Source organism: Brachyhypopomus gauderio, chromosome 16 (genome assembly GCF_052324685.1).
Source record: "Brachyhypopomus gauderio isolate BG-103 chromosome 16, BGAUD_0.2, whole genome shotgun sequence".
Classification (NCBI taxonomy): domain Eukaryota; kingdom Metazoa; phylum Chordata; class Actinopteri; order Gymnotiformes; family Hypopomidae; genus Brachyhypopomus; species Brachyhypopomus gauderio.
Genome location: NC_135226.1, coordinates 5927789 through 5952505, shown reverse-complemented (window position 1 = coordinate 5952505; position 24717 = coordinate 5927789). Strand labels below are relative to the sequence as shown.

The 24717-nt window shown below is 46.3% G+C and overlaps 1 protein-coding gene across 1 annotated transcript; it reads right to left on the bottom strand.

Annotated features, from left to right (window-relative positions):
* Positions 1-15462: 15462 nt before the first annotated feature.
* On the bottom strand, positions 15463-24696 carry LOC143477568 (uncharacterized). The gene is made up of 9 exons (XM_076976236.1): positions 24574-24696; positions 24248-24320; positions 24015-24065; positions 22593-22886; positions 22193-22450; positions 22047-22121; positions 17830-17947; positions 16399-16471; positions 15463-16144 (listed from the first exon to the last, which is right to left on the bottom strand). The coding sequence occupies exons 2-9, from the start codon at positions 24303-24305 to the stop codon at positions 15737-15739; spliced, it is 1335 nt and encodes a 444-aa protein (XP_076832351.1). The 5' UTR covers positions 24306-24320; positions 24574-24696; the 3' UTR covers positions 15463-15736.
* Between the last annotated feature and the right edge of the window lie 21 nt (positions 24697-24717).

Below are 24717 nucleotides of genomic sequence, written 5' to 3'. Positions count from 1 at the left end.
CAGTGTGGTTGGCCGACGCGCCAGGTGCAGCGCGGTTGGCCGACGCGCCAGGTGCAGCGTGGTTGGCCGACGCGCCAGGTGCAGCGCAGTTAGCCCCTCCCCTCGGTGAGCCGTACGGGAAACCCTCCTCGCCCGAGGATCTCCCTCCGGACCTGGCAGTGGGAGTGGCTTCCTCCGCTTCCATCTCCTCGTCACTGCCACGGCTCCAGCTCATGGGCTGCCACCCCGGAAACAGTCCATGTCGCTGGCTGGGGAGCACTCGGGGGATGAGCCCGCCTCTGGACTCCTCCTTCTCTTCACCGTCTAGACTGACAGTTCCGAGGGGGGAGGGCTCTCCTCCTCGGTAAAGGAGCCCTAGGACGGAGGGTAATCCCCGTTTTCCTCTTCTTCCCCCCCGTCTTCCTCAGGGTAAGCAGAGCACTCCGACGGGGGGTACTCCTCCTCGCCGTACTCTTGCTCCTCGCCTTCCTCCACGGTGGTAGAGGGACCTACGGCGGAGGGAGGTAGTCCTCTTCCTCGGACTCCTCCTCCTCCTCTTCCCCGTAGTCCACCGTGGAGGCGTCGTATAACGACGGAGGGTAAGCTTCCTCCTCGTCCTCTTGCTCCTCCTCCTCGCCTGAGGAATCCCCCTCCCCAAACTCGCTCTCGGGGGTCCTTTCCACCCCGCAGAGCGCGAAGGAGCCTACCCGCAGGGGTGAGGGCTCCCTGGACGTAGAGGGGTTGTACTCCCTCCAAAACCGCACCGCCTCCTGGCAGAGCTTCTCCGCTGCCTCGGGGTCATGGTGCACCCGCGCCTGTCGCAGCAGGGACGCACAGACCGGGTCTGTCTCCAGCTGCTACTGCGTGGGTCCGATCTCGTGGCGCGGGGAGAAGTCCCCATTGGGCTCGCCCTTTGGTGTCGTCCCTGTCCCGTATAGCTCGGGGACGTTAACCCGTATGGGCGAGAGCTCCCGTGGAGGCGCGGAGTGTCTCTCTTGCCACACCCGCGCCGCTGTCTTGCGGTACTCCTCCGCCAACTCTGGTATGGAGGTCTCCTGAGCCGCGCACAGTAGGTAGGCGCACTCGGGGTCCCACTTCAGCTGCGCCAGAGTTGGCGTAGAGTCACGGCGCAGGGGGGAGGACGAAGTGCGGTGACGCCGCTTACTCTGGCGAGTTGCCTTCTTCGGCCGGGTTGCGTAGCCCGGCATGGTCCTGGTGTCTCTGGTCGGCTCGTCGTTCTGTGATGATGGGGTCGTGGTGAAGGATGAGACACGGATCCCTCTTGTGGCGACAGACATCACTTTTATTTTAGACAGATATTGCGCAATAGCGCACGAGAAACAGCAACACAACGCACACAACGTGTAGACTGTAGACAACGACGAGCACAGGACACTGCGCGAGCGCACATTAAATAAACAGACCACATTAGCCCCATGTGATTACGAGACGATTCACAGGTGAGACAGATTATCACGCGACATAGCCCTCACCACGGAGTTTCACAGACGCAGACAAAGCACGTCGACCACGTATACACACGCCCAAAAGGGAGGGGCCGGGGTCCTCAACGTGACAGGAGCTTACTTATATCGTAGCTTTGTTGGCCAGAGCGGGCTGAACTTTAATCTTCACCCGTTCTGGGGTAATAGCCAAACTTCGGTTCTTTTCCAGCAGAAACATGAGCAGAGGCTGGTTATAACGCAGTACCGGGCATTTATTGTAGCTTGCTTGGTGGTTACAAAGCAAATGGGTGGCCGTGCTAGAACAAGGAAAATGAGGAGTGAGAACTTAGCGTTTAGGATTTGTGATCCAAGAGCGCAGAATGCAGCTCAAACCTGGGACTGTGGACGATATACTGTTCCTGCACAGTAACCTAGGATAGATTTGTGAACCTATACGATTTTATTTAGTTGTTATACTGGCATTTGTTCCCTCTCGTTTTGCAGTTGCTAATTTTAGATAGCAATAGCCTACTGTTCCTGCACAGCAACCTTATATTTTATTTTGTCTTGTACTGACGTTTTTTCAGAGGCGCATTGAAAAATAAAGTGCTCTATAGGAATACTTTCGATTTGTGTGATTTTTCACGGGCACGGGTGGGTAACGGGTAGAATATTAATGGGTCCGGGCGGGTACGGATTTAACTTTGAAATAGCCACGGGTTCGCGGGCGGGTGGGTGCTGTACTCTGCGGATATGGGTGGGTACGGGTCTCAAAAATCGGACCCGTGCAGGACTCTATGCTGTGCTCCCTGTTTGTAGTGTTACCCCTGTAGGTGAGCAGCTTCCCCTCCAATCACCCCATGTGTCTGATGTTATTTGCTTTAATAAACCCTCAAGTACGTCTGATTTGTCTTATTGCTCTTCTGTGGTGTCGTCAACTTACTGGTGTCCGAACCTTAAAGATTCACAGAGTTGTGAGTTGTGTTATAGTTATTATACTCCTTTCTCAGTATAAATAAATGTACTTGGAGCGCAGGGGAGACCCATCCAATATGGCGGCCACCTGTTACATCGGCAACAATAGGCGGTGTCAGTCCGTGAGGCATCTATGTATATTATGTCTATGATTCTACCAGCCGAGCTTGCGGTCCCTGTGCTGCGATTCCCGGCGTTAAAGATTCACCTCAGCGCCCAACTTATGACCCTCCCTGTCTTTAGCGCTGTTCTGTGTGAACAGGTGTGTGTGTGTGTGTGTGTGTGTGTGTGTGTGTGTGTGTGTGTGTGTGTGTGTGTGTGTGTGTGTCACAGGTGGCTAGGGTTATACAGCTCCGGAGAGTCAACATCAAAGAAGATCAAAATAAAGTTTTAATTAAACTTATCAAAACAAAATATCAAAGCATTGCTTAATACACTTTGATCGTCTTGACATTGATTGATGTGATGACGTCACACGGGGGGGGGGGGGGGGGTGACATAATCATATTATGTCTATGATTCTACCAGCCGAGCTTGCCGTCCCTGTGCTGCGATTCCCGGCATTAAAGATTCACCTCCTCAGCGCCCAACTTGTGTGTGTGTGTGTGTGTGTGTCTGAGACCCGCCCTGTCTTTAGCGCTGTTCTGTGTAAACAGGGGTGTGTGTGTGTGTGTGTGTGTGTGTGTGTATATATGTATGTGTGTGTGTATATGTATGTGTGTGTGTGTATGTTTGTGTGTGTGTGTCACAGGAGGCTAGGGTTATACAGCTCCGGAGAGTCAACATCAAAGAAGATCAAAATAAAGTTTTAATTAAACTTATCAAAACAAAATATCAAAGCATTGCTTAATACACTTTGATCGTCTTGACATTGATTGATGTGATGACGTCACACGGTGGGGTGGGGTGAGGGGGGGGTCAATTAGAAGTCAACCTGTCACTTTGATGGGTGCGGACCAATACAAATATATCGGGTGGGCAAGTAACTGTGGTCACATATGACTGCAGACATGTTTGCAAATGGGGACGGGAGCTCTTCTTCTACCATTAAAGCAGAGTGCATGTCTGCAGCTGATAGTGATACAGTCTCATCTTGTGCTGCCACGTTGCTCGACACACTTGGTGAGACACCACAGCGCACCATCAGACGATGGAAAATGCCCTGGAACTGCCCTGCAGTGGGATTGTTATTCCAGTCTCCTAAAAAAATCAAAAACATTTGCACACTTAGATGACAGAGATATTTTATGAGGACAGTCATAGTGATCAAAGACATATCTTCTGAGGGCAAGTATGGAAACTGTATAACCATTTTTCCTCACAAGCTATGAATTGTAAGTATGGTAATAACTTTATAACCATGTTTCTTCCACAGGTTGGCTATAAAAACATGCATAGGTGCCTGAAGAGATCTATAATATATTGTAAACAAGTGATGTATATTCTCTACTAGAATGTGCCCACCCAGATGGTACCAATATCCGCTCTGGCTCACGGACTGAAAAAAGACTAATTATAAATGTGAAATTTGTACCTGATGTCCTGACAGAATTGAACATATATATATATATATATATATATATATATATATATATATATATATATATATATATATATATATATATTATATATGACCCGTTCTGTCAAAGTCATCTGGCTTGAAGTGCTCGCTACAGAGCTTGGATGACTGGTAGGAACAAAACCCTGCTATGGAGCTTTTTTTAGTGTCACCAGAACCTGAACATGAAATCATTATTACTTGAAAAAACAGTCTGTAAAATTAATTCAGGTATGCAAAAATTCATGTTAAAATTCAGGTTCAGGTTGAAATTCAGGTTCAGGTTGAAATTTGGGTCAGGAATGCATCCTGGACGCTGGATTACTCTCCAGCCCATAATGAGGCGTCTATGTGTATTATGGCTCTGTTCGAAATAGACTGCTACATACTGGATACTGCATACTGGACTCAGTATATACTGGATACTGCATACTGGTCCTCGTAGTATGCAGTACAGTTTCCAGTATGCGACAAAAGCAAAGCATACTACGGGGTCACGTGAACGTAGCGTTGCATGATGGGATGCAGTACACCACGAAGATAGCTCTGTTCGCGTACTGGAATATTTTGCGGAAGTAGTAGGTCATCCGGGTATGTTTCGCGTACTGGAAATTTTCATTTTGGTCACATACTGCATACGACATACTGATTTGGGGCTCGATCAGTACGCCAGTAGTATGTAGTAGGCTATATCGAACACAGCCTCAGTCTCTGGGTAGAATGCGTAGCGACGACAGCAGGTCACTGTGGGCATGTCGCGACGAAGGGACGCCTCTGTCAAATGGGTGTGGTCATAAAAACAAGTTTCTGAAAAACAGAGCCACTGAGAAAAACAACAGCGTTAAAATGTTTAGCCCTATCGCAGAGGTGGGACAGTGGGCTGAGGCCAGAAACTCTTACTGACTGATTTTTACTAAATTAACAAAATATTATTTGGTGAGCGCCTGTGTGCGCAAGAATGTAAGTACTCCAAAGTCCACAGTGCTCCAGTCTGCACTCATCTATAGTAGGCTGCCCAAACAATAGAGCCATGGTTGAAAATTCTCATTGTTCAAGAGGCATTTACGCCCACCTTAACCCCTACAATAAGGCAATGTCTCAGACTGCCACCATATAATATCAGTGTAGCAGACGACTGGCAAGGTTTCACACTGCCTGGATTTGAACCACCGAGAAACGGCAGATAAGCTGTAATGTATTAAAATGACGCTAGAGGGCGCCGTTACACATCCTTTGCTGTGAGCAGACAAGATTTTTCAGCTATCGAACAGATAAGGGCATATTGGAAAGGTAGCAGGTCTGATGTGGCATTTTTTGCCAGTCACTGCACTTTTACATTTTGTAGTTTTTGACACTCTCAGAATAATCTTGGTGAACTTTGCAATGATGATATTAGCAGTAGCAAACTACAAATATCAAAAGGTCCCTAAGTCAGATCGAAGAGAGATGGCAGTCAACCCATGGTCGGCCTTATTTTCATGATGAAAAGTGCAACATTATATTTCAGGGGCACACACACATCACGGGCCTAAGAGTGTGGTCAAAAGTTGTTCGGTAATTTTGGTCAAGACTATGTGAATTCATTAGCATCTTCTCAACCATATTACACTGCTGATCTGACCACACTGATTAGATATGAAGATGTTAAGGGAGAGGTTTGATGATGCAGAGGTGCCTGTGTGTGAGAGGAACAAGAACATTAGCTAAACCATTGTTAGAATTGCTACCACTAGGTTAGTGTAGTTATGCTGTTAGTTAGCCTAGCTAATCTACATCTGTATACAAGTATGTTCAATGGATATAGGATAGACAGCTAAGTTCATACTTGACAATCGGATGTGTCATGAACTCCAGGTAACATAAAAGCTGACAGATAATATCAAACATATGATAGTAGAGTAGATAGTAGATAGATAGTAATTAATAGTAATTACTTTTAAGTAGTAATTACTTTTAATTAATTACTATCTATCTACTAGATAGTAATTAATATCCAAATATTTTCTTTTAGTAACACTGTTTTCATGAGACAGAATCCTTTTCCTCCAGAATCTCACTTGGCCAGAACCCATCTAGAGCAAAGAAGATTCCCAAGCCACAGAAAAAGCTGGTGAAAGAAATAATTTGTGCCTGTCAGTGTAGATACTTATGTTTAATGGACTTAAAATTATTGTTACACACCTGCTTTTGTATTGTATTTTTGCAGTTTTCACAGTTTGAGTAAACTGACCAAGGGTGCATTATGCTGTGGGTTTGCTTTAACCAGCATAGCCCTCTTGTCATGGTAGCACAATTAAAAGTGGAAAAGATGTTATGACTTTATAAATATTTCCAGTAAGGGGGGTGGCAGAGGTCAAAATACACACTAAATTATGTAATGCTGTGTGTTCTGATTGCTCTCTGCAGGCACTTAGCCCTATCAGGTTCTCCAGCCTAACCAGTCCTTCTGAGGCTCCTCCTCAAACCGCATCACTGAGCCTGGAGGACCAGCACTTTCTTGGAGGGTCACACCACGTTGTCTTCTGTCCTCCCTCATTCTCATGACACTGGTGAGTGAGTCAGTTGACACTGGTGAGTGAGCTGACGCCGTTGCGTGAGTTGACGCTGATGAATGAGTTGACGCTGGTGAGTGAGTTGACGCTGGTGAGTGAGTTGACGCTAGTGAGTGAGCTGACGCTGGTGAGTGAGTTGACGCCGGTGCGTGAGTTGACGCTGGTGAGTGAGTTGACGCTGGTGAATGAGTTGACGCCGGTGAGTGAGTTGACGCCGGTGAGTGAGTTGACGCCGGTGCGTGAGTTGACGCTGGTGAGTGAGTTGATGCTGGTACGTGAGTTGATGCTGGTGAGTGAGTTGACAGAGGGAACCGGATATGCCTGCAGTTTCTGCCACTGTATGTTGGACTGAGTTAGAGGTGAAGAAACGGAAGACTGTAGTAAGTCGGATAAGGCCAGGAGAGGAGTAGCTCCTCCATGCTCTCGATTCTGTCACCTTTTGTTTTATTATATAGTGATAATATAATGTGATATGATTCATCAAAAGCATTTTATTTTTTAGTGGAGATGACATATTCTAAGTAACGGCACCTCCTCTTTTGGCGTTTCACTCATGGAAACATTTTTCACTTCATATTAGTAAATCTCTGCAGGTGGTTAATTTGCATAACCTCCTCCCATAATTTTCTCCTGCCACTCCTCAAAATGCATATTCATGAGTCGTAGGTGCTAAAGCCTGAAGCACAGTGTCAACCCCATCTCAATGTGCACCTGTGATAAATGAGCTTTGATTGTTTTTGTGCATGTAAAATGCATTATCCCATGCAAAATGATGACTAAATTTGTCCCTCTGTAATTCTGAATATGCAAATAAGATGCTGAGAAATTTAGCGGCAGGTTTGGTTGGATGGATGAGGATTATTTGAACTGGAGTTCGCATAAGAGAAGCTTGTATGAATGAACGGATGGGCGAGTGTAACAGGAGCAGGAAGTGCAGAGTGATCTGGGTGGTTCAAGCATGATTCAGAGAACTTGTAGGTGGGGGGACGTTGTCAGTGACCAGTCAGTTGAGAGGGATGTAGTTGTAGGGGGTCAGTGAGATAGAAGACAAGGTCAATTTTTATCTTTATTTCTAGAATGAGTGACATGTAGCAGAACTATTGAACTAAAGACCTAGTTTATTCCATCCATGTAGACTCTTAAGGTGGCAGAATAGTTGTAAAAGATGGAATAGTTGTAGAGTGAGATTAGAAGTGTAGAGGCCACAGTGAAGCCACCCAGTCAATAGAACTGTGGCCTGTGAGAAAAAGAGCTGCCATTACAGCCAGAAGCAAACAGAAGTTCTCCCTGTCCGCTCTCCTTATCAAACGCCAAAGAGGTGACCCTGGAAGTGATGTAGAGTATCTTGCAGAACTTGTTCACTTCTGGCTTCTTGTCCTTGTTTAGTTTCGTCCAATAACGCTGTTGATACAGTTCCCCCCAGTAGGGGCAGTAGGGGAGAGTGGGGTGAGTTGTGCCAGTTTTTACTTAAAGTGACTTTAAAGTAAGACCATGATAGTAATGCTTCCAACTAAAATATGTACATATATTTCAGGATGTGGTGCGTTCCTGGAATCAGTCACTTTGGATGTGAAATATAGTATTAAAGAAATACAGCTTTTTGAAAAAAAGTGGTCTCGTGGCACAACTTGCCCCCAGTGTGGGGTAAGTTGTGCCTTTGGAGAGAATACATTGGGGTAAATTGTGCCATTAATTACTGAAGTAAAACAATATATTTTGATCTCAAGAACTGTAATGCTATATAAAAGCGAGAAAAATTCAATAAAAAATTACTAATTTAAGGTTTATTTAAAGTTACTTTACAACATCAAAGGCCAATTTTCTACAAGCCTATTGTGCCACATGAGCACACCAAAGGTCAATTTTCTTAAACAAGACCTAGCACTTCAGAACAAAGTTCAGTTCAAAATTAAACAAAAACAGTAGCAAATATTAAAAGTTTATTAGCATAATTAGCATATCTCTTAATTTGTCCCTTATTGAGCCATTGCAGTTTACATTTACATTTGCATAAGTTGAAGCTATACGCTTTAAATAAGTACCCAATTTTGCTTCTCTCTGAATTATCTGCATTGTGATAACTGATAAGGAGCGGTTCCTGGGGAAATAATTATTAATGTTCCCTATTACTTGTTCTTAATAAATGCACACTTAACCTAACCTCTAACCTGCTTTTTCCTCTCTGATCCAGCTGGCAGGGATATGCATGTCATTTCTTCGTGCGTACTCAAAAGCCAGTTCACGGCATTTCTTGGGACTTGGACCATGAAACATTGCTGCTAGTGCCTTTATATGTTCTGCCAGCTGTTCATATAAGTTCTTGTTCATATAAGACTTGATTGGCAAGTCCAGTTCTTCTATATCCTGTCCTTATTTCTTTTCCATCTATCTTTTTCTTCTCCATGTATCGTTTTAATGACATCCTGCATATGCTCATCTCCCTCGCCACCTGACGAATGGACCTTCCCTTCTCCACCTCTTTCACTGCTCTGTCCTCTAGAGGAGTGGAAAACCTGCATGTCTTCCTCTTATAACTTCATGGCATGATGGTCTATTTCTATTTTGGGTCTAAAATTAAGAATGTCACATAGTTTTAGTGATTAAATATAAGAATACAGTGTACAATTACACTGTGTTTAAAATATTCATAAGTGGGGGTGAGTTGTGCCACTGGCACAACTTACCCCAGGCCCTTTGGCACAAATCACCCCAACCCCACCATTTGGGAAAAAATGCATCATCCAGTAGTTTTGGGCCAACATCAGGCTAGCTGTATAGACACAACAATAAAAAATCCTTGATCACTGAAATTTTACTTTGAAAGGCAAAAAACCTTTTTTGAACTTAAATGTGCTTTCCTCTCATGCAATGAGGCTCTATTCTTTACAGCATGATTAAAATGAATGACTTAAAAAATGTGTGGTCACCAGTGTTGCGAATAACGCCGTTAAAAATAACGGCGTTAGGTAACGTAGTCATTTTGTCAGTAACGGGATAATATAATTAGTTACTTTTCCTGTCGTTACAACGCCGTTTACGTTACTGGTCATTAAAAGCGGTGCGTTACTATATATTGATATACTAACAGTAATGCGAGCGGACCGCTGCCCAGGCTAGTGAGGAGTAACAGATCTCGATAGGTCACAGTTCTCGGTGTAACACCTGTTTAACTTAACAAGTCAGTAAGCGATTGGCTAAGGCAGCGTTATGGTAGCCAATCAGAGCCAGTGTTTTTACACGCGCGCCGAAGCACGCTAGTGACACGACAAATGGAGAAGAGGCCAAAATGGCGTCAGGTGCAAGCCGAAGAAAACTAGAACTTTCAAGGAGATATAAACATTATTTAAGAAAATACTTGAAGTTCCTGAATGTCTACCAGACTGGGTATTTGATTTATTTAATTAAGAATAGAGGTTTTATTGTTAAGTTTACTTCTGTTGTAAACAAACTGTCACGGTGAGTCGGCCTGGACGCCACCAGAGGGCACCCCAAGCGACCCGCACTAGCACCGCCACGCCCCCCGTCACACAACGCACACCCTCACCACGCAGGACACTCCCACGCTCACAATCACCTGTGTTCTAGCACCTGTTCCGTGTTAGGTTGTCCCTTTATATTCCCACAGGTCGATCCTTCCAGCGCTGCTCATTCTCCTGCCTCAGCGCCTCGCTACCAGGGAGAGTTCTGCCCTTGCTACTCAAGAGAGACTTACTTCGGTGTTCTTATTTCTGTTGCTACTTTTTGCCCTTGAGCCTGAGTCTTTTTGTTGATATTTATCATGGATAATAAACCCGAGCTTACTTCACCTCTGCCTCCTGCTGCCTCTGTCCCAGCGTCACAGAATGAGCAGCCGTCGACAGCAGGAGCAGAAGCGCCGTCTCCGTTGGAGATATTGGCCACGCAAGGTAGGGTCATCGGAAGACAGCAACAAGAGATCACTGAGATTAAGAACATGATGCAAATGATGTCGAGTTGCTTGCAGTCTCTCTCTGCCCAGGCGAGCAGCGCATCTCCTCCTGTACGAGAGGATAGAGGTCTCATCGCACCTCCCGAGCCCTACGGAGGGGAACCAGACAGGTGCGAGGGATTCCTTATGCAATGCGGGTTGTACTTTACGTATCGGTCTTCTCTCAGTCCTGAGAGAAAGATCGCTTACGTTTTATCCCGCCTCACGGGTAAAGCGCTGGAATGGGGAACAGCGCTCATGCGAACCGAATCAGCTCTGCTGAGGGACTATGACGCGTTCGTCTCCGAGTTGAGAGACGTATTCCACCACCCGAGACAGGGCAGCGCGTGCGGACAGAGCCTGCTTAGGATGCGTCAGGGCACACGGCACGCTGCGGAATACGCCCTGGACTTTCGGACCTTGGCCGCCAACACCGGGTGGAATGATGCGGCCCTCGTTGACGCGTTCGTCGCGAGCTTACGCCCCGAGCTAAGGGCAGAGCTCGCGTGTCGCCAGGAAGGGGCGAGTTTTTCACAGGTGGTGCGTTTAGCGGTCACTTATGACCGTCTGCTGCAGGAGAGGACAAGCCGACTTCCTCACGGTCCTGTTGGCGACACCACTCCGGTCCCGGCGAGCCCCAAAGAGAACCAGAGACCCGAACCCATGCAGATCGGGGAGACAACCACGACCAAGGAGACCGCTCGCCCGAGCGGTGGCAGAGCTCGGGTGAGTAACTCCTTGACCGGTAATTTACTTACCATCCAAGCCTGGTTGTCTTACAGGGGCTGTTCTGTGGGGGTTCTTGCCCTAGTGGACTCGGGAGCGTCGGGGAACGTGATGGAGCAGAGTCTGGCGGAGCGGCTAAGGGTCCCCTTGAAGAAGTTGGAGAAACCGAGGCATGTGCAGGCGCTGGACGGACGACCTGTGGGCGGGGGCGTGATCCAGTACCGCACTGCTTACCTCCGTCTCACCATACAGGGTCATACCGAATACATATCGTTTTACATTCTACCACATTTACGTCACCCAGTCACATTAGGTCTTCCCTGGCTTCGTTTGCACAATCCCCTCATTAAATGGTCCTCAGGTCGCATTCTCCGTTGGTCCACTCTGTCCAAACGTTCACGTGCGGGTCGCCGAAAGCCCTATAACATGCTGACCACTAGTATAGAGAGCCCTAATGTCGCTCATCCCCAAGCGATCCCAAGCCAGTACAGGGACCTCGCGGAGGTATTCAGCGCATCCAAGGCTGCACAGTTACCACCACACCGCCCCTGGGATGTCACCATCACCCTGAGAGAGGGCACGACTCCCCCCAAATGCAGGATCTACCCCCTGTCACAAGAGGAGGAGCAGGTGATGGAGCAGTACATTAAAGAGGCTTTGGCGCAGGGCTATATCACTCCCTCCACCTCGCCCGCCTCAGCCAGTGTCTTCTTCGTGAAGAAGAAGGACGGTGGTCTGAGGCCATGCGTGGATTATCGGGGGCTCAATTCCCTCTTGGTGAACTACTCGTACCCACTGCCTCTGGTGCCTTCGGCCCTGGAGCAGCTGCGGGAGGCGAGTGTGTTCACCAAACTGGATCTGCGCAGCGCCTACAACCTCATCCGGGTCCGTGAGGAGGATGAGTGGAAAACGGCGTTCAGTACATCTACTGGTCATTACCAGTACCGGGTCTTACCTTACGGTTTGGCGTCGGCACCGTCGTTTTTCCAGGCGTACATCAACGAGGTCTTGAGGGAATATCTGAATAGATGTGTCGTCGCTTACATTGATGACATCCTCATCTATTCTCCTTCCCGGGACCAACACGTCCGGGATGTGCGGGCAGTCCTGAGCACTCTCCTGCGCAGTAGGCTATACTGCAAGCTGGAGAAGTGCGAGTTCCATCTGTCAGAGGTGAACTTCCTTGGTTACATCATAAGGTCAGGCTCCGTGCATATGCAACCGGGAAAGGTGGAGGCGGTGAAGGGGTGGAACCGTCCTCACACACGGCGCGAGCTCCAAAGATTTTTGGGCTTCGCGAACTTTTATAGGCGTTTCATCCGCTCGTATAGCCAGTTAGCCAAGCCTCTCACAGACCTACTGCGTGGAGGGGCGAAGAGGATAACCTGGACTGCAGAGGCGGAGAACGCGTTTAACGAGATCAAGCAGGCGTTCACTTCTGCACCTATGTTGCACCAGCCCGACCCGAAACGCCCGTTCGTGGTGGAGGTAGACGCGTCCGATGTAGGGGTCGGGGCCGTGCTATCCCAGCGTTTCAGAAAACACTGCTCGCTCAAACCTATCGCCTTCTTTTCCAGGAAACTCAGCTCTGCAGAGCGAAATTACGGAGTCGGCGACAGAGAATTACTAGCCATGAAACTGGCTTTCGAGGAATGGCGACATTGGCTGGAGGGGGCGAAACATCCGTTCACAGTGATCACTGACCACAAAAATCTCGAGTATATAAAATCCACGAGACGTATGAATGCGCGTCAGGCGCGATGGTCCCTGTTCTTTTCCCGATTCCGTTTTCAGGTGACGTACCGCCCCGGTGAGAAGAACACACGCGCTGACGCTCTCTCTCGCTCTTTCCCGGAGAGCAGAGAGTCAACGGAAAAAGAGCCCGTCCTTCCAACGGAGTGTTTTCTAGGCGCGCTGGACTGGGAGATCGACCGAGCGATCGCGGCGGCCAACCCACACCCCCGGTGTCCTCCTCACCGCAGGTTTGTCCCGCCTGCGCAGCGAACTCCTCTCATCAGTTGGGCGCATTCTTTGCTCGGCACAGGTCACCCCGGCACAACCAAGACGTCACAAGTGCTGGGAGCTCGTTACTGGTGGCCGGGACTACACAGAGACGTCCTGCGGCACGTGGCCTCATGCCCGGACTGTGCCAGGAGCAAGGTGCCCCGTGTGCCTCCCGCGGGTAAGCTGCTTCCCTTACCCATACCGGTTCAGCCCTGGACTCACATAGCGGTTGATTTCGTCACAGATCTGCCTGACTCGGACGGAAACACCACCATCCTTTCCGTAGTAGACCGCTTCTCCAAGATGGTGCGTTTCATACCTCTACCAGGACTGCCTACGGCTTGGGAGACAGCAGAGATCCTGTTTAAGGAGGTGTTCAGGCAGTTCGGGTTACCGGAGGACATCGTCTCCGACCGAGGGCCTCAGTTCACATCTCAGGTATGGAGAGAGTTTTTATCCAAACTCAACATAACGGTCAGCCTCACCTCAGGATACCACCCACAAGCCAACGGGCAGGTGGAACGTATAAACCAGGATCTGGGACGATTCCTGAGAGCCTACTGCAGTGAGTATCCGGACACATGGAGCTCCTTACTCACCTGGGCGGAATATGCACAGAACTCCCTGGTCCAATCGAGCACAGGTAAAACCCCGTTCGAGTGCGTACTAGGCCGACAACCACCTCTCTACCCGTGGAACGCCGCCTCCTCTGACCAACCTATAGTCGAGGAGTGGTGCCAGCGAAGCGAGAGGGTTTGGGCGGATACTCACCGCAAGCTGGAGGCAGCGGTACGGAGGTTCAAGGCCAAAGCTGACCGCCGAAGGAGCGAGGCGCCCGCATACCGAGTCGGGGACAAGGTGTGGGTGGCTACCAGCGACGGCCGCCTGGGACCAAGAGGAAAACTGACTGACCGTTACACAGGTCCGTACACCATCTCCAGACAGATAAATCCGGTTACTTACCAGGTGCACCTGCCAGCGGACCGCCGGATCTCAAGGACATTCCACGTGTCTGCATTAAAGCCGTTCCGGGAGGGCCCGTTGAGCGCTGAGGAAGCACCGCGTCCCCCTTCTCCGCTGCAGCTGCCAGACGGGCAGGCCTATGGGGTGAGTCGCTTGCTGAACTCCAGACGCAGGGGCGGTGTACTGCAGTATCTGGTCGATTGGGAGGGCTATGGACCAGAGGAGAGGTCGTGGGTCCCTGCCTCCCAGGTGCTGGATCCTTCCTTGATCGCCTCCTTCCATCGGGAGCACCCTGGTCTTCCGGCTCCGCGTGGCCCGGGGCGCCCGAGGAGAGATCGGCTGGCAGGATCCTTGGGGAGGGGTTCTGTCACGGTGAGTCGGCCTGGACGCCACCAGAGGGCACCCCAAGCGACCCGCACTAGCACCGCCACGCCCCCCGTCACACAACGCACACCCTCACCACGCAGGACACTCCCACGCTCACAATCACCTGTGTTCTAGCACCTGTTCCGTGTTAGGTTGTCCCTTTATATTCCCACAGGTCGATCCTTCCAGCGCTGCTCATTCTCCTGCCTCAGCGCCTCGCTACCAGGGAGAGTTCTGCCCTTGCTACTCAAGAGAGACTTACTTCGGTGTTCTTATTTCTGTTGCTACTTTTTGCCCTTGAGCCTGAGTCTTTTTGTTGATATTTATCATGGATAATAAACCCGAGCTTACTTCACCTCTGCCTCCTGCTGCCTCTGTCCCAGCGTCACACAAACCAGTTGTCTCAGGTTGAGAGAATTTAATTTAATTTCATAGATGTAAATGCACTTTATATAGTGTAACTGTTTACTTTTGCTTTTTTTCAAAGATTTGGGATTTTAAAGGATTTTATCCTGCACTGGTCTGTGGATGTGCAATAAATATCAAAAGTTAAACAATTTTCTGATCTACTCATTTCAACTGACTGTGAAAACTGCTTTTTAAAAAAACTTAATTAATTGGCATATAACCTTTTTTAACTGTAACGCAAATAGTTACTTTCCCTGGTAACGAGTTACTTTTATTATAGAGTAATTCAGTTACTAACTCAGTTACTTTTTTGAACAAGTAGTGAGTAACTATAACTAATTACTTTTTTAAAGTAACGTTCCCAACACTGGTAGTCACATAACCAATTTCTTCTCTGATTCCATAGAAACAGAGGGTGGCACAACTTCCCCCCTGGCACAAATCACCCCACTCTCCCCTATAACATATTGCAAAACCACCTTACTAACTGAACTGAATTCAAAAGAACACAATATTTCAAGAAATAAAATACACACTCAATGAGGGCAAGTTTTTTTATATAGAAAAAGGTGGTGAAACAATATGATAAATGGATACACAATAAATGAATCAGGAACTGAGTGAGGAACTAATCAGTAAATGAAATAAAAATGAAAATATTTCTCGCTTGTGTGTGTATGGGGAGGGTCATATTTGTTTGGCTGCTGAATTTAAAATGTTGCAGTTTGAATTTTAAAACAAAGTTGCTGTTTTCACCTTTAATCTCAAAACAAAATGCAAATCCACAACCACCTAATTTTTAAAAGCAAGAGCCCTAGACTAAATCTCTCTCCTCTAGCTCCACCTGCACCTGGTTTTCTACCCCACCCTCCAGTGGGAGAACCACACCCTGCTCCACCTCAGGCTGCAAGCCTCCGTCCTCCTCCGCTCCATCCTGGCTCTTCAGCCGGATCTCTGCGTAATCCGTCTCGTCACTCTGGGTCTGCGGGGCTTCTGTAGAAGTCCGTCCCGTGTCCTGTAGAAGTGAGTAGTTGATACAAGCATAATCCACGTCTCTGGCTCCTCCGTCTTCTGTCATCTTGTCCCCTTCTGGGATCTCATCTTGTCCCGGTGGGTTGCTGTCTTCTGTGTTACCAGGGGTTACAGCTGTGTCCATGTCCTCTGCAGTAGGCTGTCCTTGAAGAAGGACCTGTTGATATGTGCCTTTGGGGTCTGCATCTTCCTGCATTATTTTAGGACAAAGGTTGTTTTTCAAATGCTTGCTGGGTGACTGTAGGACTCATCATGGAGTGTATTTGGAGGGTGAGGTGGTTTTACAGTATAGACTACATGTTCTTTTATATGGTGCCTTATAATGTCTATTGCATATACAATACAGGACTAAATTAAAAGTGCCATTTTCAGGATCATTTTCCTTCTTGTAAATATTGTAATAATGTTAAGGGTGTAGCTAAATAATACATGGGGTGATCTTACTTGACTTTTAACAGGCCCTGGGTGGCTGTCTTCTTTGCTTGTGTGTTCATGTATGTATTTGTGTGTTCTGTATCTGCAGGGACACGTAGAAAAAATTAAAAGAGCAAAAGAGCATTAAACTGAGATTTGTTCCATTTTAGTTTCCGTTTTAGTTCAATGCCATGCTTTCTGATTATTTCATTTCAATATTAATATTATTAATATACATCTTACAGACCAGAATTGCAAAATGCACAGTATGTCACATGGGTTTACGTGTGTGATTGATTATTATTTCAATTATTTTTAATTCATAGTATTAGAGGACAACACAGAAAGAGGTAGTGGACATGGTGCACAGATTTATGGATATGGTGTTTTAGAGGTTAGCACGTTTGCCTCTTATCTTAACACTGGGGTTTTGGGTTCAAGTCCCTATCTGAGTGGAGTTTCCATTTTCTCCCCGTGTCTGCGTGGGTTTTCTCCAGGGTCTCCGGTTTCCTCCCACAGTCCAAAAACATGGAGGTTAGGTAAATTGGCATTCCCTGACAAATTCTCCCTGAGTGTGTAACTGTGTGTCTCTGTGTGTGTCTGTCTCTGCATGAATGTGTGTGTGCTTGTATGCCCAGTGGTGGAGAGTGGTGGTCTCTCCCCTTCCTGCACCCCATTCAGTCCCCCAGGGGGATGTGGATCCCGGTAGAGTACGCTGTGAGCAATTGGCTGCCACTTCTCGCCGGTGTGTAGTCTCGTAAGACTGTGTTAAAATTGTAAAGCAACCTTGGGTATCTTGAAAGGTGCTACATAAATTGAACATTCATTCATTCATGCATTCATGTGATCACCAAGTAGGCTATTCCTTCCAGTGAATAAAATATCTTCAGGCAGATTTGGATTAGGATGTAGGTTTGAAAAAGTCTTCTGTAAAAACACTATGAAAGCATCAAATAACCTACACTACTGGTCAAAAGTCTGGACTTAGTTTTTCCTGTTTTCTTCAGGAAGTGACATGTGACAGTGTTGCCATAGGAGTGACCTTCCTCCTCTTAGCTGGCAGTCATTAATGAAGCATCTGCCTATGATGTAAAGTGTCATCTTGCTCAGTATTTAGAGGGTTAGACTAAACCTGAAATAACCTTTACCTAAGGGACATTAAAATTAGTTCATTTTAAATATATATTAGTAGTAGTATTTGTTGTAGTAATAGTATCATCCTATGACTATAGGATGGAGTTCTGTTTTGGAAATAAATTCATATACATGCTGTCAACATTTATTATTAATATTTGTCTTATAAACAAATGAAAGAATCATTATTTTGAAATGCCTTTAAGACTATGAAATATATTCATTCAGTCAGATGTGTCTAAAGGTTTGTCTGGCATTGTAATAAAGCTGTATATAGCTTATAAAAATGATTCATCATAAAATCCAATAAAGTGAATTATACAGTACCTTGTCCACAGGGCCACAACACAGACTACAGCACATATAATGATGCTTGAACTTGTCACTGCCACCGAAAATTTGAACAATGTGCTTATATTCCACTTTGTGAAGCCACTTTGTGTACCTTTTAAATGAAGAAGAAAAAATTTTATTCTAAATGGCATTTTAAACATTTCACTTGTGTCAGAGATTCTTGGCAAATGTGAACAGATATGCAATGAAAACAGCATGGCCACACTGTGACAGCAAGGCCACGTTCAAAAGCAGCACCTTTCATACACAACAGTGATTCAGAGAATTTAAAGAACAAACACTATAAGCTTCGACTTGTTCTTGTAAAATCTAGAAAACTAACAGTGAAACTGTGAAACTCCTGTTCGTCAGTTTGTTTTGAAAAAAACAGAAACGATCTGCTTCTCACAGGTCTCTGGAGGAGTGGGAGCAAAAGCCCCTTGTCACTTCTCTTTTAAACGAAGGCAATTCAATGGAAGAAGTGATTTCTCTTCCACTACAGTCTCTAGCGTTTACGAAGGCAGTTGAATGGAAGCAGTGATTTCTACAGTCTCTGGCGTTTTCTCTAATTTGCTGGTTCTTCTTTGTCTTCTTAACCATCATGGCCTATCTGTACCAGATATTACCGTTACCAAGGATACAGCATGCACTTAGTTGCAGTAAGTTCAACATCACTTATTTCATCATGGAAAAATTACTCAGTGTTGTCCAATAAATGCAAATGACACTGTAAACAAGTGTTTACTTATTTTCATTTTAAAATATAACATTTTTTTCAATTAATGGTAAACTGAAGTGGTAAACTGAAATTAATTTCCATTTGCAAATGTTTTCAGGGGTTAATTGTAAAATTGTGGACATTTCCAAGTTCCTAGTGAATCTGTATTTATGGGTTATGTCATGGTACGGCGGCCCCCTACTGGTCGCCCCCGTCTACAGCAGCAGCTTGTCCTGTGGGTGTGGCGTTGTGTTCGTCCCTCAGGTGGGCGGAGCACGCGATCCGTCTCACCTGAGGGTCGTTTGTTCGTCTATATATGTCTTGTCTTTGTACCAGTTGACTGCTGGTTATTATATCCTTAATTCGGATCAGTTCACGGGTTTTGGTTTGCGCACTTTACATATTAAACCATCCTATTTCCCTGAGACTTGGCGTGATCGCTTCCATTTATTTTCGCTCACCCTGCCCGTCACAGAATAACCAGCCACCTTCGGAAGCCGCCAGTCTCCTTTGCTTTTTCCTTCGTTCGTGGTCATGTCTCGTGGTAAGTGTTTGTCTGCGTGGTGTTTTGTTTGTTGTTGAAGAGCCCCGCCGTGCTGAAACGTTGTGTGTGTGTGCAGCACGGCGGTGACCAGGGCAATCGACCCCGGTCGGGCTCTTCGTGTTGTGTGGTCACTTGTGTGTGCATGTGTGTGTGTGTCAGTGAACGGATGTATGGAACGTTGTGCGTCGCTCGCTTGTGTTAATTGTTGAATGTGTTGTGTGTGACGCTGTCGCCGCTCGTCACGGTCGCCTCGCTCCCCCGTGTGTCTAGTGTTTTATGTGGGGAGCGACTGCGAACTTGAGCGGCGCGTCACCGCTGTTTGTGTAGAGCGCGCACGTGTGTGTCCTGTCCGTTTGCCGTTTTCCACCGTGCTTTTGTCTAGTCTTTGTGTGTTTTTGTCCTAGCGTGCTTGTGAACTGTTGTGTGTAATTCCACACATGCTCCTCCCCCTTGAGTGTGTGTTGGGGGTGGACCAGTGATGGTCCCGTGCCACGGGGAGTGGCACGGAGGGCGTCGCTCCTAAGGGAGGCCCTGACCAGGAACGTGGGGGGTTCTCCTGAGCAGGTGGAACTCCCCTGCTAAGATGGAGACCCCTCCCCCATTGTAAGGGGGATCAGGGCAGTGCGCGTTTGTGTTTTGTGTTGGTGTGTGTGGGTGTGTGTGCATTTTGTGTTTTATGTGTAGGTGCTTCTCCCTGGTGGTGGATCGTGGCAGTCCTGGACCTTGTGGGGGTCTCCAGCTGGCAGGAGCCCCCTTATGTTGTAGGGTGACCGGAGCCCGGTCGGAAAGAGCCCCTCCCTAGAGGGCTGGGGCCCCCGGATGTTTGGGGACGATAGGGCTCTGGTCCGAAGAGCTCCTGCTGAAGATGGAGATCCTCCCTCCTGCTCGGGGTGACCAGGAGGCCCTTGGGGGCTGTTCCCCAGCCCGCGATAAGGGTGCTCTGGGCCTCGGTCTCTGGCGCTCCTGGGTTTGGTGGAGGAGTCCACCTCGTAAAGTCAGGCTCCGGCTGGGGCTGACTCCCCAGGAGGCTGGGGTGGCCCCTAGCAGAAGGCAGGGGCCAGCTCCGGGAGGAGGTAGGTCCAGGAGGTGACTTAGCCACACCCCAGGGAGGTAACCTGCACACATACACCCCGGACGGACACGGAGCCGTGGCCCGCCGTCCTCGCACCTGTGGGGCTATGCGGCTTAAGGCCGGTTAGGGCGTGAGGGCCCTGTGACCGACCGGGGCGTGGTTTTGTCTTGTGGACGGCCCAGTCGGTCCAGGGTCCCGCCCAGGTAGGTGAGCTAATCTGTGTTTGTTTTGTGTTTCAGCTCCGGGACTACAGGGGGTGTGTCCCTTGTCCCTGCCTGCCTGCCCCTTTGTTTTGTGTGCTGCTGCTGTAGGCCGCACAGCCGGTGGAGGGGAGTGCGGCTTGGAGGGGGGATCTGTCATGGTACGGCGGCCCCCTACTGGTCGCCCCCGTCTACAGCAGCAGCTTGTCCTGTGGGTGTGGCGTTGTGTTCGTCCCTCAGGTGGGCGGAGCCCGCGATCCGTCTCACCTGAGGGTCGTTTGTTCGTCTATATATGTCTTGTCTTTGTACCAGTTGACTGCTGGTTATTATATCCTTAATTCGGATCAGTTCACGGGTTTTGGTTTGCGCACTTTACATATTAAACCATCCTATTTCCCTGAGACTTGGCGTGATCGCTTCCATTTATTTTTGCTCACCCTGCCCGTCACAGGTTAACTCTAATTTCATATGCATACATAGACTCACACACTAACACGGCCTTGTTAAGGTTGAACTGCTAGATCTATAACTATATGTAAATAGGTTGCTGGCCTGCTAACAGCACACAAGATGTGAACTTTGTTGAAGTTCTTCTTTACTGAAGTTCTTGTTTATTGAAGTTCTTCTTTATTGACATTCACAGCTATTGTATGGAGAAGTAGAGCTAGGAACTGACACATGAACCTGTGAAAAACTAAGACTAAAACAAAACTAAGGAATACAAATGGTGCAGAGTATATGGACAAAATGAACAACACTGAACCACAGGAAAACTAACGTGCAGAGTGAACTACTACTACTAAGATGCAGAGAGAACGCAACATACAGTTTTGAGCTGAACAGAATTTATCAGAGGCGGAGTCATGAATGAAACAGGCAAGGTGCAGAGCAAAGGTGCGGAGCAAGGAACCAAAACAGAACTAAGAATGGCATGGCTATGGAGAGAGACTGGTCAGGCACCAAAGAGGAGAGAGACAAGCTAGGGAATCCATTACTTCAGTTAACAGACAATCCACTACTTAATTTAACAGCCAATCCACTATTTCAGTTAAAAGGTAATTCATTACACCAGTTAACAATTATTCCACTACTTCAGTTAACAGTTAATCCATGTCTTCATTTAACAGCTGTTACAACCACAGTCAGAAATTTCACAAGATCTCAGCAATAATTTTCCTGGCATTTTTTAAAATCTCAGTGATGACACATTTTGCTGTAACAAAACAAACAGGCACATTTCCTGAATGTGGCATGGACTGATGTTTCAGAAGGCTTGTATATGTAAGTATTTTTTGTAAACAGCAGCCAGATGTCCATTACATCAACTCACATTTACATCGGGTGTTTTCAGCATCTGCGAGTGCCTAAAAACACTAGAACATGATGTCGCTTTCTCAAATGTGAGTGACATTGTCACTGGACATTTGAATATTTAATTAAACAAATTTGAATGCAGTTAAAATTTTATTACAAACACAATGCATCTGAAGGGAACTAACATTTTTTTTATTGTGGCTGTAGTGATTATAGCATTTTAAAGTCTGTTTGCATCACCTGCAGATTTAATGACTACTAATTAAACTTATATAAATAAAGCATATTTCTTTCCCAGTAATTAGTTGTGTATTTTGGTCATGCATTAGTTTTGAAGAACTTATTAAAAGGTTGTGTGTTTACCTGTGTTTTCTGAACTGATGTCCCGATTGCTTTGGTTTCCGCTTGTATAATTTTCAGATTGAGATTCCTCTGCATCTGAAAAGGTTCCATTTTTAGGTTTTTGTGAGATGATATTGAGATGTCAAAAGTATCAAGCATATACTCACTGATCACAGTGATGTTAACAGAGGTTGTTAGAGTCTTATTAAAGTGCTCTGCTGTGCACACATATTCCCCCGTGTGCAATCTGCTAACATTTGTTATGTTGAGAGAATCCTGGGTAGTGCAGTTCAGAGGTATAGCCATGCGTCTTGAAGACCAGGTGATATTTATGGGTTCTGGGTACCTCTCAGCACTGCACTTCAGAGTCAGTGTGGATCCTTCTTTCACTTGAACGTTCCCTGTGATCTGGAGACTTGTGAAGTCTTTTAAACCAAGCACAAGTGAAAATAAGGTCAACGCTTCGTTTCAGAAATCCTTGACAAATCACATTTGGGCAAAAAAGGCAAGACATAATAATTACCATCCTTTTTTCTGTTTAATATTAGTTGTAAATGTAAAACTCACGAGTTACTCTTAAGGTCTCATTGGTGGTGACATTAGTAATATTGCCACAGGTCACATCACACAAGATGGCAGCACCATGCAGTTGAGATGTGGGCGTGAAGACCAGGTCTGAGGTTATAGTATTGTTCTTGAAGCTCTCGCTATGATTCTGTATGCTTTGCTGAGAGATGATCTTCCCACTCTGCTGTAGCCACCATATAATATGTGCAGATCCATTGCATGGGTCAGGAGCAGAACACGTCAGAGTGGCCTGATCTCCATCATGTAGTTGAGGAACAAATATCGCAGGCTTCTCTGCAGACAAAAAGTACCAGTCTAACAAATGTTTTCCAATTCAATCTTCTTTTGGTAGGTTCAATGTTTGTATTAGTTTGGAAATAATTAAGGTTCTTTATAAATTCATGTATATAAATGATAGACACACCTCTGGAGTGGTGAATCATACTTAATCTATACTGTTTGACACCCCTATTTTTAGTCTGACAACTTTAGTGACTTCAGTGAAAAACCCTTTGCTGTTCTAGCATTGTTGTCTCCGTATGCGAGTAGTATGTACTAGGTTGTTTCAAACACAACCATGGTTTGATGAGTCTAGTGTGGAGAAACTCCAGTGGCCAACACAGTCCTGACCACAACCCCACTGGACACCTATGGAATGAACGGGAATGGGTTCAAGGCCTTCTCTTCCAACATCAGACCCTGAGACTCTTTTGACTGAATAGAAAATTCCCACAGACACACTCCAGACTTTTGTGGTAAGCCTTCCAGGAAGAGCAGAGACTACAGAAGGGCAAAGGAAGCCAGCTCCATGTTACTAGGCATGGTTCCCAAATGGGGAACTGCATATAGGTGAGATGGTTATGAGCTACATGGTTACTGTATATTTCATGAATCTAATGAACACTGTAAAAAATGTGAAGTCATGGTTTTTAAAGGATCTGGTTTAGACAGAGGTCCTTCGTAAGCTGTGCACACTATGAAGAACTTGGGAATAGAAAATATGTGTTCAGAAGTCATGGAGTACCAGTTTGGAGTTAAATAAGCAGAGGTGGGCATTCCAGGTTCAGAAAGTAAAAGTCCTCACCAAGATTTTGCTCAGGCTTCCTGGATTATGTTGATTCCACTAATTTTACCTGGCATGCACTAATAAGAAAATCCAGCAAGCTTGAGTAAAATCCTGGGAAAAAGTTTTACTTTCTGAACCTAGAATATCTACCTTTATAAATAAGAAGGTAGTACACTGAATTGTAACTGAATCTGAAGTTGTTGATGGCTCAGACTCATATAATCCACTCGTTCTAATCCAAACCTATCAAGTTACAATTGGAGTCATAAATAATCCATTCATAAATGTGTGGACATTTATCAGTACATTTGTGACACAGTGCTCAAGCGAAACTTATGAAATGAAAGCTCACATACCAGGAACAACCCTTGGCTCTTCTGAACTGCGGCTGACATTGTCACACCCCACTTAAATCAACAAAAAAATTGAGGTATATAATAAACTTTGTTGCTTATACCATAAGTATGAGCAAAGTTTAGCAAGTGCACACATTTTTTTATTTATTGTATTTTCTGGAAACAATTCTGTGTATTATTTTTCATAAATAAAATGTAATGCAAAATGCTGCAGTGCAGTGTAGGGCACCTACCCAAGCATGTACCCTTCAGTGTGAGGAGAATCAAACAAACCATGACATGCAAATCCATTTTCTACTTTGAGACCTGCACATAATCATAAATAGTGCTCATAAATAAGTGCCAACAGATTCTGTGACTCATGAAACTTCACTTGCACTAATTCACAGTTACTTTTGTTAAGGCCACACACCACTAAGACAGACAACCTTAATGTTCTCTGCTTGACTTGCATGCACTATGTTTTAGATGAAAGTGACTGTAACTAGCAAATTAACAGTTACACCTGATTTTTGTAAAACAGTTTTAAAGCAGTATTAAAACGTCGACACAAACGTACCTCTGTCTTTTTCATGCCTTCCTCCAGCAGAGACTCTTCAGTTTTTAGCGTGTAGTCATCCTGTTTCACAATCTTCCTCTTCCTTACCAAAGTTACTTCCAGTTTTCATATACGTAAACATTTCTTCACCCAGAGAACAGTGCA

What these genes read in the sequence shown, in the direction of transcription:
- LOC143477568 (XM_076976236.1), bottom strand. Translation starts at nt 24,305, where the DNA reads ATGGATTTGCATGTCATGGTTTGTTTGATTCTCCTCACACTGAAGGGT. An exon ending in CATCAGTTCAGAAAACACAG is followed by an intron (nt 17,948 to 22,046) that starts GTAAACACACAA and finishes TTCATTTAAAAG; the next exon opens with GTACACAAAGTGGCTTCACA. An exon ending in CAGGGCCTGTTAAAAGTCAA is followed by an intron (nt 16,145 to 16,398) that starts GTAAGATCACCC and finishes AAAATAATGCAG; the next exon opens with GAAGATGCAGACCCCAAAGG.